Below are 19831 nucleotides of genomic sequence, written 5' to 3' on the forward strand. Positions count from 1 at the left end.
CCAGCTTCAGAAGAAAGAGTCCACATCCACAATTTTGAACTCGGCCCACTGACAGAATCTTTCCTCAAACACACAGAGCCAGTTATCTGAATGAACATTCGTCTCTCCATCTGCATCACAAATCTCTCTCTTGCCTGTGTCCCTAGCTGTCATAAATCTCAGGTTTCTGTGCTTTTACTAATGAGCCTCAAATAAATGTAAAACTGTGACTGCTGAGGCCTGCTTGTTTTCGGATCAAAGAGTGTTAGACTAATTCTGACCCCTGTGCTCTCTTGACTGGACTTCATTATCGCTGTTCAGATTTCACGCGCAGTCATTATGAAGCGTCACAACGTCCTCATGAAGTCTCTGTGCCTTGTAACTGATCTGCGTTCATGCTGAGTTTAGAATTTTAACCGCCTGGGCTGATATTAGAGCTCTTTTCCTGTGAACTTTAGAGGACAGAATTATGCTTAACCAGAGTTTTGGCCCAGAACTCTGTGTCTGACTCTCTGACCACATTCACACAGTGACAACTACATTATGATGATAAAAGATAATTACATTATCTTTCTCTTGCATGCTTAGACCTCCACTCTTCAGGACACTCCAGAATTACTGGGCTTTCTGAGGAACAGCAGCGGTCCGACTCGCCATAGACGATCTGTTTCTACAGCCCAGAGCTACAGCAGCAAGACACTGGTACACACATACACTCCCACCAGAACCACAAACACTCTCACAAACCTCCTGAAGCATATGGCTGCACACCCTGTGGGAACACTCTCGTAGATGTGATGGATAGATTCTTATGTTGAACTAGACGTGTGTTATGGAGACCTGTGTTAACCTCAAAGGGTGAGTTCACATGTAAATCTCATAACAGGTCATTCATATTATGCTTATTGTCTTGCTTGCGTGTGTGTGTGTGTGTGTGTGTGTGTGTGTGTGTGTGTGTGTGTGTGTGTGTGTGTGTGTGTGGACCAGGTGGTTTTGATCATCTTAGTCCATCACACCTTAGGCAATGTGATAAGACAGGGCAGAGGTCATGTCCTATGCACATACACAAACAGTTGGCATTGATACTACTTGCATACACACCATCACTCAACTCTATGTTCATCACATAAAACAATGTGACCACTAAAATCACTCAAAATCAAATGTGAGGCTTTTAGAACAGACACACATCAGCAGAGGTACAATGAGGTGAAAATGCCTATATTGTAAATTTTTCTCATTTGACACTTTGTTATTATTTTAAATTGTATTATCAGCAGAAGAATTTAAGTGAAATGTTTTAATTTATGTCTAAGGCCTTGTCCACACGGAGACACGTTAAGCTGTATACGTATAACATTTGTATCGTATCGGCTTTTCGTTCAAACGGCTCAGGCGTTTTGGGAGATTCAAACCATTAATTTGGAAATCTGAAAACGACACACATGCGTTTTCGTGGGTACAGCCAATCCGTATATTTTTTGAAACTATGATGTCATCACCCCACGTGTCGACCCTAGTCAGACACCGCTATGTCACGTAACAGTAACAACAACTGCGGACTACATAGGGAAAGCTCTGGCTTCGTGTGGATGTGGCCTAAGTGTTTCAAAATTGTTTAGATGTTCTTAAACTTTTGAGGTCACTGTACATACTGCCTCCACAAACAGGGATATTAATGTGAAAGACCTTCTCTACTTTTTCTCTAGAACTGCTCTAATATCAACTGCCTAATGGTGGAGTGTTTCGTGGATCGTTTGGATCGAGGGCGAAGCGCTGTGATCAAGTTCAGATCCCGTCTCTGGGCTCACACCTTCTTACAGGTACTTTTATCACACAAATATACTTACATTTCTCGAGGTTAACATAGTTAAAGAAATAATTCACCCAAAAATAAAATGACAACATTGAACCGCATTAACTTTGAATGCATATCGACAAAAAAAACACTTCAAAATATGTTATTTTCCGTTCGGAAGAAATAAAGGCATACCGTTTGGAACAACATGAGGGGAAGTAAGTGATGACAGAATTTTAATTTTTGGGTGAACTATCCCTTTAAGAAACCTGCTTGGAAAACCAGCATCCAAAAGCACAACATCTGCCGGTCTTTCAGCAGGGACACAGTGCATGTCATCACAGAGAAGGATGCAGCATGGACTCTACTGTAGTGTTTAAACATTCACAAACCGTCACAGTGTTTTTAGATGTTATCTTCACAGTATCCCTGCAAAGTCCAGCTGGTGATTTTCACTTCTTAAATCACTTTATGATCAAAGTCTCCTATTAAGCTGCGTTTACACTGACTGTGATTTGAAGCAACAAACTGACCGGCAGTCATTCATTTTCAATGAGCGTTGGCTATTTGATGTGACATGAGCGACCGTGGCTGATGCAACGAAGTTGAGCAGAGTTAAGCTTTCATGCAAATCCACAATAACATAATTCGTCAACCAATGGTAGTGCAGACAGTAAAGTGTAAGAACAGTGTAGTGTTTTAAAAGTACAGTTCACTCACCCTCATGTCATTTCAAACCTGTATGATTTACTTTCTTCTGTGAAATACAAGACGGCTTTGTTTGTTAATACAACGAAAGTCTTTTCATTCCAAAGAAAGAAACTCATACAGGTTTGCAATAGCATGAGTAAATGATGACAGAATGTTCATTTTCCGGTGAACTATCCCTTTAACATGATGTTCATGGCCACCCTTCCTCTCTGAACACGACCAAATGTTTAACTCAACCTCAGATGTTCGGCTGGTGACACAGGAGATGACATCACCAGTCTAGTTAGACACCTAAGTCACGTGACGCCATAAACCCTGACATCGTCAGAACGAAATGCTTTCATCTCATCTTCAGAGGAACATCCACAGAAACCAGACACGTGTATGAGAGCACGTATACGCTGGTGTGTCTGCAGGACAGTAGTGCTCTTTGCATGTGTGTGAGTGATCCTAGTTTGAAGGAAGTGCTTTAAGTTTTGTTTTGCTGCTCTTTTGACCACTGCTTCTCGTTAAGCCTCGTCCATGCTGAAGCTATTACAACTCAGCGCCCTGTCAGACACCCGCCATGTGCGTTCTGTTAATGTTAATCTGACATTTTCCTCTTCGGCGAGGGGCCAGCCTCTGTCCCGCTCGCTCTGAGATGGTTCCATGTGTGTTGTATTTATGCTAATCCATTGCTTTCCTCTGGCAGAGACGGAATGACCACTACACGCTAAACTCCACAGTGTCCTTTCAAGTGACGGCCATGCCTTATCGGATCAAAGCTGATACACTGCCACACCAGAGCAAATCAGTGAGTAATCTAGTGTGTTTGTGTGGGTGTGGCTTAAAGAAAGCAGAAAACAACAGAGGAAAATGAGATGTGGATTAGAGTATGGGAAGAAAAATATTCTCAACTAAGGGTTAAGATACACTAAATGCCTATGAGCTCAGTTTGTTTAGCTTTGATAAGAAAGGTAATGCTTGTAAATGTTGCAAGCAAGATTCAAACTCTCAGTTTCCACAAGAGCACCAAGATTCAGTGTGTCACCAATTCAAAAGTTGGGAATACTTTTATTCAGCTAGGATGCATGAATCTGACAGCCAAGACATTTATAATGTTACAAAATATTTCTATTTCAAATAAATGTTGTTCTTTTGAACTTTCTATTCATTAAAACTAACAAAAACAGTAAGCAGCACAACTGTTTCTAACATTGATAATAATTATTAATAATAATATTAATTTAATAATCAGCATATTATAATGAGTAATTAATTATTTACATTTTAAATTATATTAAAATAGAAAACAATTATTTTAAATTGTAATCATTTTTTGCAACATTAGTGTTTTACTGTATTTTTGATCAAATAAACGAAGTCCTGGTGAGAGAACTTCAAAAACATTAACGTATCTTACTATCCCCAAAGTTTTCAATAGTAGTGTGTGCAAACCACTTCAGCTACTTACTAAAAACCCTTAAAATAACAATGTTTTTGGGGGAGACATAGTACCAAAGTAACACTATGTACAGTGTTATTCTTAGAAGTACATTGGTACTGAAAGTCATGCATTAATGGTATCACCAACACTTACTGATACAATCACTCTATGCTTTAACCGACACAGTACTTTTTTACGGCTCTTTATGTGTATTATCTGCATTAGTGCTTCTTAGCTGAGTGCTATAATCAAATCATAACATCCCTACTTTCTTCTCTGTGTACTGTATAAAACTCTCAAAAAGGAAGATTACTAAATAATAAGAATAAACAAAACATTCATAATGAGTCTCTGTTACATTTAGTGTAACAAGAGAGAAAGAGATGGGAGGTTATGAGGGATAAGCTGTCAACTTGATTTATGTGTGCTAATATCATAGCTACATCAGTGGTAGTAAATTATTAATGACCTTTGTGTTTGTGCGCTTGTGTTTTTAAGATCGGCACATTTGTGGTGTGGGCCATTCCTGACGTTTCCTTTGCCATTCCACTGTGGGTAATCATTTTGGCTATACTGCTGGGACTGCTGGTGCTGGCTATGCTTAGCCTAGCCATGTGGAAGGTAGGTTGGCCATAACACACACACACTCACACACAGAGACAGACAGACAGACTTATACTCTCCTTCTTTGGCTCTACATATGATGCTGTTGTGAATACAGTAATCATCAGTCACAATATTTTTTTGTTGTTGTTTTGAATCTGCATATTGTTGTTGTCTATTCCAAATAGACATTTTAAATGCTGTTCTTTTAAATTTTATATTCATCAAAGATTCCTGGAAAAAAGTATCACGGTTTCAACAAAAATATTAAGAGCAGCACAAATGTTTTCAACAAATGTTTCTTGATCATGAAATCAGCATATTAGAATGATTTCTGCTGGATCATGTGACACTGAAGACTGGAGTAATGATCATCACAGGAATAAATTACATTTAAAATATATTCAAATAAAATATTCAAACATCTCACTATATTATTATTATTATTTATCAAATAAATGCATCCTTGGTGAGCATAAGAGACATGTCTTCTTTCAAAAACATGTAAAAAATCTTATCAACCCCAAACTTTTAAACTTTTTTTTTTCATTTAGCTATAGTCTTCATCTGTCTGTCAAAGTATACTACACATTGATTAATGCAAAATGTAAAGGATTAAATGCATGTCCGCATGATTTGTTAGTCCGACTTCACAAAAAGTAGACTGGCATTTAAATTAAGAACTGATAACTGTATGTTACTGCACAAAGTTTGGATTTTCTGTAGCAGGAAATACATGCTCTCAAAGTGTTTTATGTGTGTGTTGTTGGCATTAGTCTTCATGAACAGCAAAATCCGTCTGTAACTGCGTCTCTGCTTCAGTGAAATAGCTAAACAAAGGAACTACAGGGGGTAGAGAAAGAGATGGCTGTTAGAGATAGAGTGAGAGAAGGAGTGTGGAGGAAGTGGAGAAGGGGGTTGGAGGAAGTGAAGTGAAAAGAGGTATGGGGAACATTGAAGAGCTTGATGAAAATTGGCAAATCAGATGAACAGATAAAGGAGAGGGAGGGGGGATGCTGTTGCAGTTGGGCATTAATGAGCCATTTGTGATTTTATCAGTGTTTCGTCTACAAGGCTGTTCTCAGGCACTTGATTGGGTCCCTATGGAGGAGACGTGCCCTAATTGGCCAACATGCACAAACGCACGCATTAAACACGCTGAAGAGTGACGAGTGTGCGTGGGTGCACAAGAGGAAATGTCAATCGGATGCTGAGAGGTTTTTTTAGAGCAGCTGAGGCCAGTTAACAGGCTATTATACATCTTATAGATAGTGTCACTTGTAATGGATCTGAAGAAAAATTAGATGCGTCCTACTGAGACACAAGGTAATTGCCCCCTCTTGTGGTGAAATTGGTTGTTGACGAAGTGATAATGAAATTGATCAAAATCAACATTTAAAAATAAAATGTATACATACATTATATATATAAAATTATTTAATATATATATAAATTATATTAATTTCAATTTAATTGTCAGATTAACAGATAAAGGAGAGGGAGGGGGAATGCTGTTGCAGTTGGGCATTGAGCTTTTTGTGATTTTTATCTATGTATAGATAAAATAAATCAATATTTTTATCAGCAAGGACGCATTAAATTGATGAAAAGTTGCATTAAAGACAATTGTAATGTTACAAAAGATTAGATTTCAAATAAATGAAATATAACTTTCTAATCATCAAAGAATCCTGGAAAAAAATGGTACACAATTGTTTTTTTGAGCATGAAATCAGCATATCAGAATGATTTCTAAAGGATCATGTGACACTGAAGACTGTGTCTTCGATGCTGAAATTTCAGCTTTGCGTCATAGGAATAAATTATATTTCAATATATATATATAAATAGAAAACAGTTATTTTAAACTAATATTGTTAAATATTTAACAATGTTACTGAGTTTAATTTGTTGTTGTATTTTTATCTTACCGATCCCAAAATTTGGAGTGTGTGCGTGCGTGCGCGGTCAAAACTTTGTCTACGAGTTCTTATGATTACTGCCCTGCTGCTTATAACCAAATATTTCTAATTTTAAAGGAAATGATATTGGTTTAATCAGCATATCCATAAATAGATCTATGTACTTGATCTCCACTGATTGCGGTCCTCTGACTCTCTGGTCTTAAATGGGTCATTGTCCTTCAGCCTTAAGAGCACATCTGTGCACGTGTTTAGCAGACAAAACATTGGAAGAAAGGAATAATGTCTGTTATCCCAGGGATCACATTCTCATCCTCTGTTCTTTTTTTTTCTTTTCCCCACCCGCCTCGTCCCACCTGCTCTGGTTCTTCAGTGCGGCTTCTTCGATCGGGCACGGCCACCCAAAGATGATGACGTGTCAGACCGCGAACAGCTGACCGCAGAAAAATCCACAGATGCGTGAGAGCAGAACAGACGAGAAGGATGAATAAAGAGGCCATGGGATGATTCTCCATGAAGACAGTGGAGGAGCTGTGTTCGAAGGTTTTTCTTCGATCTTTGTAGAAGACTACAGATCCAAGCCTCTAAATAAACTACAGCTGCCGCACTGGACTGCGATCTGTGAGCTGGGCCACAGTACCACTCAGAAACTTTCATAAAGCTTTATTTAAAATGGCAGAAGATCAAGAACTCTTGATAGAGCTGCAATATCCACAGTATCCAAAGAGCCACATTTCCAGAACAAGACTAGAGGCTGACCAACACAATCCCAAAGATTAAGATCTCACTGTCTGATCAACTCCATCCACTTCCTGTTAGGTTACGATGAAACAGTGATTACTCCCGAGACATTTTTGTTTAACATTATCAATGGATCTTAATATCATATATGATCTCAATCACCAGCTCAGCACAAGATCTGGATCATTCCACAACACACTTCACATAGGCCACATACACACTGCAGCTAAATACAGATCCGCCCTTCTTTTAAGTCATTTTCTAATATTTCTTTTGTTTAAATATTTAATATCTATTTAAATATATGACACCAAACAGTTTAAAGTGTTGGCATCCATGCTTCATGTTTACAGCAGAGAGATGCTAAAACCGTTTATGATTATTAGAACAGAGCAGTCTTGCAGTGTTATATATATGGCCTTTTTTTACAGAATGTTTAAAGAAATTAAATGTCACATACTGTATACATAGTTTATTGTACAGTATATAAATCAGTTGTCACCTACAGTACAGTACATTATGGATTGTCACAAATTAGAAACAAATTTTACAGATAAGAATGTGGCTTATTGCTAATGATAAAGGTGTAGTGGTAAATTCTGCGATCTGTGGCTGACTAGAATCTTTATTCTTAAAGAGCTGGTGCATTGCTTCAGCCCACAATGTAGTTTCACAGCAAAGCCTCATATGTCTACATGCCTTGTTTAATGATTGTACTGATTACATATTGAAGCTTGTAAAATAATTGCTTAATAAGTACAAAGATGGGGTAGGGGGAATTAATTGATATAAATTACATGTGCAATAATGGGACATTTTTGAGTTGATCATTTGTGTGTACACTGGCTCCAAAATGTTTAAAACCTGAGGTTCAGGTTGTTTTGTATATAAAGTTAAAATACTTATTTGTCAGGCTGACATGAATATTTCCTTTTCGAACTAATAGGAAAACAAATATTTTGTCTTTCAGCGCTCTAAATGGATATAGCTAGATTTATTTCATCTGTTGAGAATGCACTAACATGTTGCATTCAGAGCATGTTAATGACAAAATAACATTTCCTTTTGTTTCATATGGATTGTGTTTTTCTTACCTCAATCAGTGCCCACAAGTGTATTTCAATTCATATGGACTGATAATACAAGAACTGTATTATTAGTCATGACAAAACCACATCTCGTTATATTTCCTCCTTTGAAAGGATATGATCAATATTTCAGTCCATGAATAATGTATTGTGATGTGCACCCGTCTATTTTACACAGATCTGAAATTAAAATTAAATTTAAAAACTATTATTTATGTATTTTAATTGTTGCATTATTTGTCCTTTCGATTGTACAATGTGAATATGATTAGAACTCTTTACTGCTATTTCAGAAATCCCTTTAAATGTATACATGTGAGTTAAACGTGGCACAATGGTCTCCATCATCACAATATACTGATGCCTATCTAAAGCAAGCGATCCATCAGTTTGCTGGTTGACACTTGGGAGTGTTGGGACACTCCAGGCACAGTCGTTTACTTACATATGTGTACCATTTGCTTCACAGGATACAAGTGCTTTCCACTACATCCTATTTATCTAGTGTGTTCTTTTTTTATTCCTGCAGAGTTTAGCTCCAACCTTGATCAAACTCCCCTGCCTGTACCTGTCTAGTAAGCCTGCAAACTTTGATTAGCTCGGTCAGGTGTTTTATTAGGGTTGGAGCAAAGCTCTGCATGAAAGTGGATCTCAATGGCCAGAGTTGAGAACCCCTGATATTGCTTATACATGCATTGAGGAGGATATGATAATGTAGCCTACATCTCCCCCTCTTTTGCCATGTCTTTTGGTTTCCTGTCAGCTGGTTTTGGTGTTAGTGTCCCACTGATGTTTAACAATGCAAGGAAAACGTACTCGGTTACTAACGTAACCTCGGTTCTCTCTAGAAGAGGGAACGAGTACTGCGTCGAAGAACGCTACGGGAAAGATATTTCTTTGTCGAGATTGAAGCCTAAAATTAATCCTTAATTTTGTAATAATGTAAAACGCTTTTCTGAAGCATACAACCTAGGCGGAGCAATACAGCTCACCCATTGGCTGCTCTGCCAGAAAAGCACAGCCTATGCGAGGCCAGGACGCTGACCAATGAGGGCGCTTCGCGCCCTTCTGCGTCACCTCCCGCCCAAACAGGCGTGGCCTAGGCCTATAAATACGAGCATAGCTGTCTAACACGCCGATTTTCGTCAATGAAGCGACGCAGCGCGGACACGCACGGCCATGAGACGCAGTACTCGTTCCCTCTTCTAGAGAGAACCGAGGTTACGTTAGTAACCGAGTACGTTCTCTTACGTAGAGTTCTCTCGTACTGCGTCGAAGAACGCTACGGGAACCCCATGTAAAACGCCGTGCGTGCTCTTGGACCGACACAGACACCTAAGGGCGCGCGCGCCCTGGTATACAAGTGCCTACCCCAGGAAGTATAGGGAGAGCGGCTAAATTAGCATCATCCCTTTATAGTAGTGCCTCTTAAGGCATAATAGCATATATATGTAAATATAGATATATATGAGGGGTAATAGCATGCTCATGGGACACATTGTCAGTGAGTGATGCTTAAACATTGAAGTGACCTGGGCCGCAGCGCGGGGCAGGAACACTTATACACATTAACATTGAAGTGACCTGGGCCGCATCGCGGGGCAGAAACACTTATACATATTAACATTGAAGTGACCTGGGCCGCAGCGCGGGGCAGGACACTAATGCATAGTCTTCTAGACCGAGAGCAGTTTAGCCTGCAACGCAGGAACCTCTAGGTTATAGAACCTAATAAATGTAGACGGGGAGGCCCAGCCTGCCGCCATACAGATATCTTGTAACGAGATTCCGCTATACCAAGCCCATGAAGAGGCCATGCCTCTCGTGGAATGTGCTCTGATGCCCAAAGGGCATTCCAAACCTCTAGATGCGTAGGCTAGCGCAATGGCGTCCACTACCCATCGAGACAGACTCTGTTTCGTCGCGGCTCGCCCCTTGGAGCGTCCGTTGAACGAAACAAAGAGCTGCTCCGTCTGTCGAAAAACAGCGGAGCGGGACACATAAGCTCTTAATGCCCTGACCGGGCAAAGGGGGCTATTTCCGTCCTCTGAAGCCGGCAGAGCCGACAGGGAGATGACCTGAGCCCTGAACGGTGTGTTGAGGGACTTAGGCACGTACCCATGCTTCGGTTTCAATACGACTACAGAGTCGTTTGGCCCGAACTCCATACAAGAAGCTCTCACTGAGAGCGCTTGCAAGTCTCCCACACGCTTCACTGAAGCGAGAGCCAAAAGAAACACGGTCTTGAAAGACAGGTGTTTCATGTCAACTGAGTGAATAGGCTCGAAAGGGGCCCCTTTCATAGCGTTCAACACTGTAGAAAGGTCCCAAACGGGGACTGAGGGGGGCCTTGGGGGGTTTAACCTCCTGGCGCCTCTAAGGAAACGGACCACCAGGTCGTTCCTGCCTAGTGAACGGCCAAGCGTTGGATTAACGAACGCTGATATGGCAGCCACATAGACTTCGAGCGTGGATGGGGTTCTTCCCTTATCCAATAGCTCTTGCAAGAAGGAGAGAATCTCCGGTTCTCCACACTGAAGTGGTGACAGACCTTGATCTGAACACCATCCAGAGAACACCGACCATTTGGAAGCGTAGAGCCGTCTAGTAGACGGAGCCCTAGCTTGCTCGATCGTGTCTAACACTCCTCTTGGGAGGTTAGCGGGTACCCGTTTATGGCCCATACGTGTAGGGACCAAAGCTCGGGGTGAGGATGCAGGATCGCGCCCTTGGCCTGTGAGAGGAGGTCTCTCCTCACTGGAATCGGCCACGGGGCAGTACTTTTTAGTCGCATCAAAGCTGGGAACCAGGTCTGATTCGTCCAGTATGGAGCAACCAGTAGTACCGAGCATCCGCTCTCCTTGATACGCTCCAGCACTTGAGGCAGGAGTGAGACAGGAGGAAAGGCATAGAGCGGACGGCGGGGCCAGACTCTGGCCAGCGCGTTCGCGCTCTTCGAAAAGAATTCTGGGCAGTGAGCGTTTTCCTGGTTTGCAAGCAGGTCTATTTCCGCTCTGCCGAACCCTTTTCCACAGCAGACGCACTGTCTGTGTGTGTAGGGACCACTCTCCCGTAGGAACATTGTTCCGTGAGAGTCTGTCCGGGCCTACGTTCAAGTGGCCTGGCACGTGTATTGCTCTTAACGAGCGCAGGTTGTGCTGGGCCCACACCAGTATGCGTTCCGCTAACCTGAATAGGTTTCGGGACCTCAGGCCACCCTGGTGGTTTATGTAGGCTACTACCGACACGTTGTCCGAGCGGACCAGGACGTGGTGTCCTTTTATCCGGGGACAGAAACGCCTCAGCGCAAAGTCCACCGCCATAATTTCCAGGCAGTTTATGTGCGGTAGTTTGGCTCGCTCTGCCCATTGGCCAAAGAGCGGTCTGCCGTCGAGCAGTGCTCCCCAGCCTGAGGTGGACGCGTCCGTGGACACCACCTTCAGGCTCGAGGAAGTCCCCAGGCTTACACCTGACCGGTACCAGTCTGACGCTCTCCATGGTGTCAGGGCTGAAATGCATTCCTGAGTGACCTTGAGGCGATAACGACCGTGTAACCATGCTCGGCGCGGTACGCGCGTTCTCAACCAGAACTGTAGTGGGCGCATGCGCAGCAGGCCCAACTGCAGCACTGTAGAGGCTGAGGCCATGAGGCCCAGCATTTTCTGAAATCTCCTGAGCGGCACTATGTGGCCGCTGCGGAAGGATTTCGCCATTTGCAGGGTATTTCGCCTGCGCTGTGATGACAGGCGTGCTGTCATAGACAGTGAGTTCAGATCCAGTCCTAAAAAGGAGATCCTTTGACTGGGAAACAGTGAACTTTTCTCCCAATTGACTCTCAGACCTAAGCACTCGAGGTGATCGAGTATTAGTGTCTTGTGGTGAGCGAGTTCTGACGGAGATTGAGCTAGAATCAGCCAATCGTCCAAATAGTTCAGAATTCGAACGCCTCGGAGTCTCAGGGGTGCCAGCGCCGCGTCCATGCACACTGTAAATGTACGAGGTGCTAGGGATAGGCCGAATGGCAGGACTGTGTACTGATATGCCCGGCCCTCGAAGGCGAATCTCAAAAATCGCTTGTGACGTGACGCAATTTGTATGTGAAAATACGCGTCTTTCAGATCTATCGCCATAAACCAGTCTCCTCGGCGAATTTGCGCGAGGATTTTTCTGGTCGTGAGCATTCTGAACTTCCGCTTTGTTAGCGTTTTGTTCAGACGCCTTAGATCTAAAATGGGTCTGAGACCCCCGTCTTTCTTCGGTACCAGGAAATATCTGCTGTACAGACCCCCTTCGCTCTGAGCTTGAGATAAAGGCTCTATGGCCCCTTTGCTCAATAGCTTCGCTATTTCGGCTCGAAGTAGATGTGCTACTTCTGTTTTTACCGTGGTTTCGACTTTTCCCGTGAAACGGGGAGGGCGTCGATGAAACTGTAGCGAATAGCCTCTTTTTATAGTCTCTAGCACCCATTCTGAGACCCCGGGAAGTCATTCCCATGCATCTGCACGTGTGACTAGGGGTTGAATGTAATCTGGGCCCTGGTCGCGAAATGGCGGCGACACGAGAGCAACCGTGTGCTGTGACATGGACGCCGTGGCGTGTGAGGCGGGGGGCATGTTTAACACAGTATGCATCCCGCGCGCGCTCAGCTCTCTGTGTCGAGAGAGAGCGCGCGGGACGAGTCCCGTAGGGCTCGTGATGTTTGTGAATAAACGTGGGCGCTTGGTGGCGGGCACATTTATAACACCGGGAACACTGTTTTTGTGTACTGACTGACCGTTCGTTAGTTTCGTTTTTACAGAAAACCGCGGAACGTGCAGTGTGTAGTGGTTGTGGGCACTTGGCAGTGGGTCACGCTCACTACATGTAAAACACAATCGGCATGAGCCGATTTTATGTGTGCAGACCCTGCGTTGTTCAGGGCTGTGCTTGCACGGGTTGAAAAACCGGGCTCTGGTCGCGAAATGGCGGCGACACGAGAGCAGTCGTGTGCTGTAACATGGGCGCCATTGCAGCGTGATGCGGGGGCGCGCTTAATCGAGCGGGCAGCCCGCGCGCGCTCTCAGCTCTCTCAGGTGAAAGAGAGAGCGCGCGGTGCGAACCCCGTACGGCTCGGCATGTTTGAGAATAAATGTGGGTGCGTGAACGCGGGTACATTTATAGCACTGGGAAGTACTGTCTATTAGAACTGACTGACCGTGCATTGGTTTCGTTTCATAGAAACCGTGTGACATGTAGTTTGTAGTGATTGTGGGCGCTTGAAAACGGGCACGCTCACTACCTATAATGCACAATCGAAATGGGTCGATTTATGTGTGCAAACCCTGTATGTGTAGGGCTGTGCTTGTGTGTACGAATGGGCACTAGGTCGTGGGCATTACGGATACACACATTACATCATCGGCTGTGGCCGGGACACCGTGTAGCACAGAGAGTACTGTCTATCAGAACCGACTGACCGTGCATTCGTTTCGTTTTTACAGAAACCACGGGACATGCAGTGTGTAGTGATTGTGGGCACTGAAAAGCGGGCACGTTCACTAACTTACATGTGAAGCACAACCGACACGGGTCGATTTTATGTGTGCAAGCCCTGTATTGTGTAGGGCTGTGCTTGTGTGTACGAATGGGCACTAGGTCGTGGGCATTACGGATACACACATTACACCATCGGCCGTGGCCGGGACACCAGTAAATACATTTTCAGATTTACCTGGGGCGTCGTGAAAACGGCGTCTGTGTGCAGGCAAACGGGCATTGATGCCGATTTGGTGACTGCAAAATACACTGGCACGGTCGCGAATGTTGGGACTGTGCGAGCGAGACATTTTAGTGAAATCCGGCCGCGGCGGGATTTTAACACTGTAGCTTTCCTCGAAGCAGAAATGCGCATCCTGGCTGAAAACGGGGCTTTCCGGGACTCCGCGATTTCCTCGTGAATTCAGGAAGAAAAGGCGCGGGTCGTGAGGACGGTAACGTACGTTCCTCTGCAGAAAAGCAGCCATCCAGCCGGTAAGCGCATCGATGCTGGTCTTTCTCCGTCGACGCTCACGAGCGGCGGGGGAGGGGAGATCCTCGGAGCTCGCCCATCCCTCGCTACCCGAAGCGAGGAGAGAACAGCAGTCGTCCTTCACAGACACGGCTTCATCTTCCTCATCCATGACGGACGCGGCGGCACACAGCGGCCCTTGTCCGTCGGTCAGAGAGTCGAGCGAAGCGGGCGGAGAAGCTAGCGGCAGCAGCGGCGAGCATCTCGTGGTGAAGGGAGGTTCCGGGCTCCGCTGAGCACGGCGCTTTTCACGGCGCGGCACTACAGCGGGCGGAAAAGGGGGTGCAGCTTCAGTAAATGAACGCCAGGCGAGTCCGCAGAGTCACCGTAGGCATCAAATCACAGTGATGGCAGCCGCCATCGACGAGAGCTGAAGCTGCGTGATACTCACAGGCAGGAAACACAAGCACGTGGTCCCCGTCGCTGAGCGGGGCTCTACACGAGCCACAGGAGGTGCGAGACATCTTGAAAAAGACGCTCGGCTCTTTTAGTGTGGAAAAACTGTGTGACGCGACGGCGAACACACACACAAAACACACACACATAATGTAAAGGATATTCCACGCCGGAGAAGCGCAGCAGGGAACGGCGGCTGAAGGCGGCGATGACCAGCGGCTTCAGGTAAGAGGCGCGTCCTGCTGAGGTGCTTGTTCCAAACGGCTGTGGAGGCTCGAATCCAATCCAGCGATGCGTGCAGCTTCGTGAATTTAAGAAAATCGGCGTGTTAGACAGCTATGCTCGTATTTATAGGCCTAGGCCACGCCTGTTTGGGCGGGAGGTGACGCAGAAGGGCGCGAAGCGCCCTCATTGGTCAGCGTCCTGGCCTCGCATAGGCTGTGCTTTTCTGGCAGAGCAGCCAATGGGTGAGCTGTATTGCTCCGCCTAGGTTGTATGCTTCAGAAAAGCGTTTTACATTATTACAAAATTAAGGATTAATTTTAGGCTTCAATCTCGACAAAGAAATATCTTTCCCGTAGCGTTCTTCGACGCAGTACGAGAGAACTCTACGTAAGAGAACTGTATTACCTGTTACTGTATTATTAAGGTAACAGCTTTAACCCCACCACTCCCGCACACTGGTGCTTTTACAGCCTCTCTTTGTTACAGCTAAGTTTGTAAACAGTAAAGATGGGGTATGTGAAAAAAAAAAAAAAAACTTGCTTTGTGATTGTCAAAACATTTGGTAACTTATTTTTTATTAAGTTTACTGACAACATGTAACAATGTTTAGCTGCATGGTTACAATTACTGGCAGGTTACTGTATTTATTATTGCTTGACATCTTGATTCAATATCGATTCATTTTGATAATTATTAGTTACAGCAGATACATGTTAAAAAATAAATCACTAATGCTGTAAACATAGAGAGCCCTAGGCTATTTTTATTAAAGGTTAAAAATAACAACTTAAATGAAATATAATGTGGTATTTATTATAATAACAACTTTAATGATATTAGCAAAAATATAATATGTAGCCTAAATAGTGGACATATTTAACAAAACTCTATAGCTAATTTTTCCAGCCTATAAATGGTCATTAAATTGCTTTCCTGATATAAATGTAACATTGTGACATTGTTCAACGCTCAATGCGTGAGAGTTGGCAGCCCTGTAAATACGCAAGATTGCTGTAAAAATACAGACCGGAAGACAAAATACAACGAGCGCAGCGCTGAAAAGGGGCGTGGCCTTCCAGCTCAGATGCGAGGAAAGTTGGAAATGTAACTATAAACATTTAACTAGGGATGAGTAATTTGACTGTTCTCAGTTTGATTCTTGTCCTTATTTTATTCTTTTTCAATGTTTTTTTAAACGTTTATGATCGATGTTTCGGGTTTCTTCACTTCACATATTCGCGTTGTAGTACAATGATTGACATGACCAACGAAATCTTTAGATTTGTTTTTTTGGGGCGGGGCGTTTATTGGGGGGTGGAGGGGGAAATCACTTTTGGTTTTGAAGTTTGCGATAAGCCTGCAAAAAATCCTTTCCGTGGTGGCCTAGCTACTTTATTTGTGTAACTGAATTTATTTTTTTCGGTCAAGGACAATTCAAAATGTCTTGTTTTTGTATTACGGTTAAATGCGTATTGGCCAAGAAGTGACTGACACAAAAAGCTCTTCTGTTGCGCTTATCAGAACTAATATGCAATGAAAGTGTAGGCTACAGTGCAACTTAAAGTTTAACAGACTTTGACAGAAAACGAACGTTTTTTGCGTATTAGCGCAAAGTGGCAGAGATATGGCGTCGAAACCGAAACGTCCTTTTATTGAAGAGGATTTTACGTGCCCTGTTTGTCGTGACATTTTCAAACATCCCGTGTTGCTTCAGTGCGGCCACAGTCTGTGCAGAGTCTGTACCCAACAGTACTGGACGACCAAAGGGTCAAGAGAATGTCCGGTGTGCAGAAAAAGAACCAACCAGAACCCTCACGTTAACCTGGCACTGAAAAATTTATGCCAAGCTTTCCTGGATTACCGGGGCCTTTCAGAGGAGCTGTGCGAGATTCACCGGGAGAGACTGAGTCTGTTCTGTCTGCATGATGAACAGCTCATGTGCTTGGTTTGCAGAGAGTCACTCGAACACAAAACACACACGTGCCGTCCTGTTTGTGAGCTCGCTGAGGAACGAAAGGTAGCCTACATGTTCAGTGACCTTAATACATTTTTTGCCATATTTAGTGTTCTGATAAACAAACTCTTAATTTTAGAGACCTTTTCGGAGAGAACTTAGTCTCTTGACTAGAAAACTGAAGATGATACAACATGCCAGATTTGAATATGATCAACAGGCTGAGCACATATGTGTAAGTCTGATTTGTTATGAGTCTAATTTATTACTTGTTACTGAGAATTCTATGACATAACATGTTTTTGTATGTGTGTTGTTTGGTGTTCAGCACCAGGTCTGCCACACAAAGGAAGTCATCCGGGAGGACTTCGAGCATCTTCACCAGCTTCTGTATGATGAAGAAATAGCCATCCTTGCTGCACTGAACAAGGAACAAACACACAAAAAACAGCTCATGAAAGACAAAATTGATAAGATGAATGCTGAAATAGTATCTCTGTCCGGACTGATAACAGAATTGAGAAGTAATTTGGACAGTGGGGACATCCAGTTCCTTCAGGTTAGTTCTTAATCATTTCTTCTCTGCTTGTTTTTAATAATTTCTTCTCTGCTTGTTTTTAATTGTTTACTCTGCTCTCACACTGCATGATTTTAAAAGGTACGACAGGACAAAAACGTGAGAGAAAAAATTGTAAAAACAATTTAGTTTATGCTGTCTTCATTAACTTTTCATATTTCCTAAATTTTCAATAGAAATTCAAGGACATGATGAAGAGGTGAGCAGGCTTTCTTCTCCTTTCCTCAGTATTGAAGTTAAACAGTAGTGCTGAGTCTGACTCTGAATGTGCTTCCAGAGCCCAGGACATGAACCAGGATCCAGACCCAGTTCAAGGAGTGCTGATTGATACCGCACAATACCTGGGCAATTTGAAGTTCACAGTGTGGTCAAAAATAAGACTTTCCGAAATAAGTTACTGTGAGTTGCTTTATAAAACATTGACACTTTTTTTATGAACAATATAAAGCTTCACTCCGGTGAAACTGACAAGCAATTATTATCTTATCTTATCTTGGGGTAATGGCAAATAAGAACGTCTGATATAGAAAAATAGCTTAAAACACGTTAGAAATGTACTCTTTGTATTACGTTGGTTTCTTATTTAAGTTTTGGGGGTAAATTATGATTTGTCATGTGATTTAACCATGAAAAATAATATTTCCTTACATCTTAATTGTCATTTTTAAGGTTTTGAAACATTTTTCAAAAAAGTTTTTTAACAAAAATCAAAAATTACTAGTTCATAAATATCATTACATTTTGGGGAGTCATAAATTACATTTTATAACATGACCTAATCTTGTGTTGTGTAAAAAGTCCAATTATCTGATAAGACTGACATTGACACACAGTCATGAGGGTCAGTTGTATCATTTCCTGTTTTTTGTTTTGTTTTGTTTTTTGTTGGACCACATGACTATGATTTGGCAGAAGTTTTTTTTCCAAATATTAATAAGCAGTCGTGTTATTTTTTTCTTAAGTATCAGTGATTAATTACATTACAAGCAACATCTTTGCAATATTCTTTTTTTTTTAGCTCCTGTCGTGCTTGATCCCAACACCGCTAACTCTCAACTTATACTGTCTGAAGATCTGACATGCTTGAGGGAAAAAGATGAGTTTGACGAGGATGACGTGACTGGTGTGCAGAGGAAGGAGCTTCCCGCTAACCCGGAGAGATTTGATAGGTTTCCCTGTGTTCTGGGCTCTGTGGGCTATTCCTCAGGGACACACATTTGGGATGTGGATGTGGGAGACAGCACCTTCTGGATGCTGGGAGTCACTACAGAGTCTGTCCAGAGAAAAGGAGTCACCAGTCTGCCCAGCGAGGTCTGGTGCATCGGCTACGACGGCAACACGCTCAGTCTGAAGGCTCCTCATGCGTCATGCATCCCTTTGCTTGGGTGTGAGAAACCAAAGCGAGTGAGAGTGAAGCTCGATTTGGATGATGAACAGCTTTCATTCAGAGATCCTCTCAGCGATACTCTCTATTACTCATTCACGACCGATTTCATGGAGAAGGTCTTTCCATTCTTCTGCAATCTGTGTAGCGTCTCTCTGAGGATTTTGCCTGTGGTCAAGACCTGTAATTAAAGGAGGTATAAAGTTTGTTTGGAAGTTTGTTTTGGTATATTTATCTTTTGGGATGCTGTCTTGTCAGTTTGCAGTCATTCTTGTTTACGTTGTCTATGGCAGACAATAGGCAAACTGTGATTTATCTTAGCAAATGTTGACGCTCAGTGTTCTAATAATTTAAATTTAGTTAAACTGTTCTATACTGATCTATAATGCTCAATATTTTGGTAACTTGAGGTACAGTAAGAGTTTGAGAACTTAATTTGGTTTCCTTTGAAAAAAGTGTAAATTGCTACATACAAATAAAAGTGTAGAGTTCACCTTGAGCTTTATCATTAATGCATCTTGTCTCTTGTTTGCATGTTAGTGAGAGAAAGCAAATGGCTCACAGAAAGACAGCTGTTCTTACAGTTTGAGTAAGATATGTATTAAGGTTAAAGATGTTTCAAGTAACAATTGCCATGCACATTAGTCTCTAATCTAATAAATGGTGTAAGTGTAAAATTGTTACCAACTTACTAGTAACTTACAGAATAAGTGCTGATATCTAATGAATAGTTAAAATGGTAAACAGGAACAAATAACACAATCCAGATATCATCGTAAAACTGGAACAGTTACCAGCAACAGCTCGAATAGATACTAGTCATATGTCAATAGTTGATATCTGAACCACAGATCCCCATAGAATTTAAAAGTAAAAATGGAAAAAACCAGCTGTCGGAATCCGTTCCCCCACCCTCATTATGAGAGGTTTTGATGAAGTGGCTTAAAAAAAGGCTGATTAAATTTTTGTGTGGATGGAGCT

General features: G+C 42.7%; 2 protein-coding genes across 2 annotated transcripts in view; both read left to right on the top strand.

Moving 5' to 3' along the window:
- itga8 (integrin, alpha 8) overlaps nucleotides 1–8486 on the top strand; it is a 69096-nt gene extending 60610 nt beyond the window's left edge. The window contains exons 26-30 of the mRNA XM_079626305.1: nucleotides 568–681; nucleotides 1689–1802; nucleotides 3180–3281; nucleotides 4413–4535; nucleotides 6813–8486. Of these exons, the coding sequence (XP_079482431.1) occupies nucleotides 568–681; nucleotides 1689–1802; nucleotides 3180–3281; nucleotides 4413–4535; nucleotides 6813–6902 (543 nt within the window). The 3' untranslated portion in view covers nucleotides 6903–8486. The remainder of the gene's footprint in view (nucleotides 1–567; nucleotides 682–1688; nucleotides 1803–3179; nucleotides 3282–4412; nucleotides 4536–6812) is intronic.
- A 7524-nt stretch (nucleotides 8487–16010) lies between these two features.
- LOC307005527 (E3 ubiquitin-protein ligase TRIM7-like) lies at nucleotides 16011–19551 on the top strand. The gene is made up of 7 exons (XM_079625779.1): nucleotides 16011–16039; nucleotides 16650–16952; nucleotides 17029–17124; nucleotides 17218–17448; nucleotides 17643–17665; nucleotides 17744–17865; nucleotides 18485–19551. Exons 2-7 carry the CDS (start codon nucleotides 16872–16874, stop codon nucleotides 19039–19041), a joined length of 1110 nt encoding a protein of 369 aa, XP_079481905.1. The 5' UTR covers nucleotides 16011–16039; nucleotides 16650–16871; the 3' UTR covers nucleotides 19042–19551.
- The last annotated feature ends 280 nt before the right edge of the window (nucleotides 19552–19831 follow it).

Source organism: Phoxinus phoxinus (genome assembly GCF_949152265.1).
Source record: "Phoxinus phoxinus genome assembly, chromosome: 10".
Lineage (NCBI taxonomy): Eukaryota > Metazoa > Chordata > Actinopteri > Cypriniformes > Leuciscidae > Phoxinus > Phoxinus phoxinus.

What these genes read in the sequence shown, in the direction of transcription:
- LOC307005527 (XM_079625779.1), top strand. Translation starts at nt 16,872, where the DNA reads ATGTGCTTGGTTTGCAGAGAGTCACTCGAACACAAAACACACACGTGC. An exon ending in TTCAAGGACATGATGAAGAG is followed by an intron (nt 17,666 to 17,743) that starts GTGAGCAGGCTT and finishes ATGTGCTTCCAG; the next exon opens with AGCCCAGGACATGAACCAGG. An exon ending in ACTTTCCGAAATAAGTTACT is followed by an intron (nt 17,866 to 18,484) that starts GTGAGTTGCTTT and finishes TTTTTTTTTTAG; the next exon opens with CTCCTGTCGTGCTTGATCCC.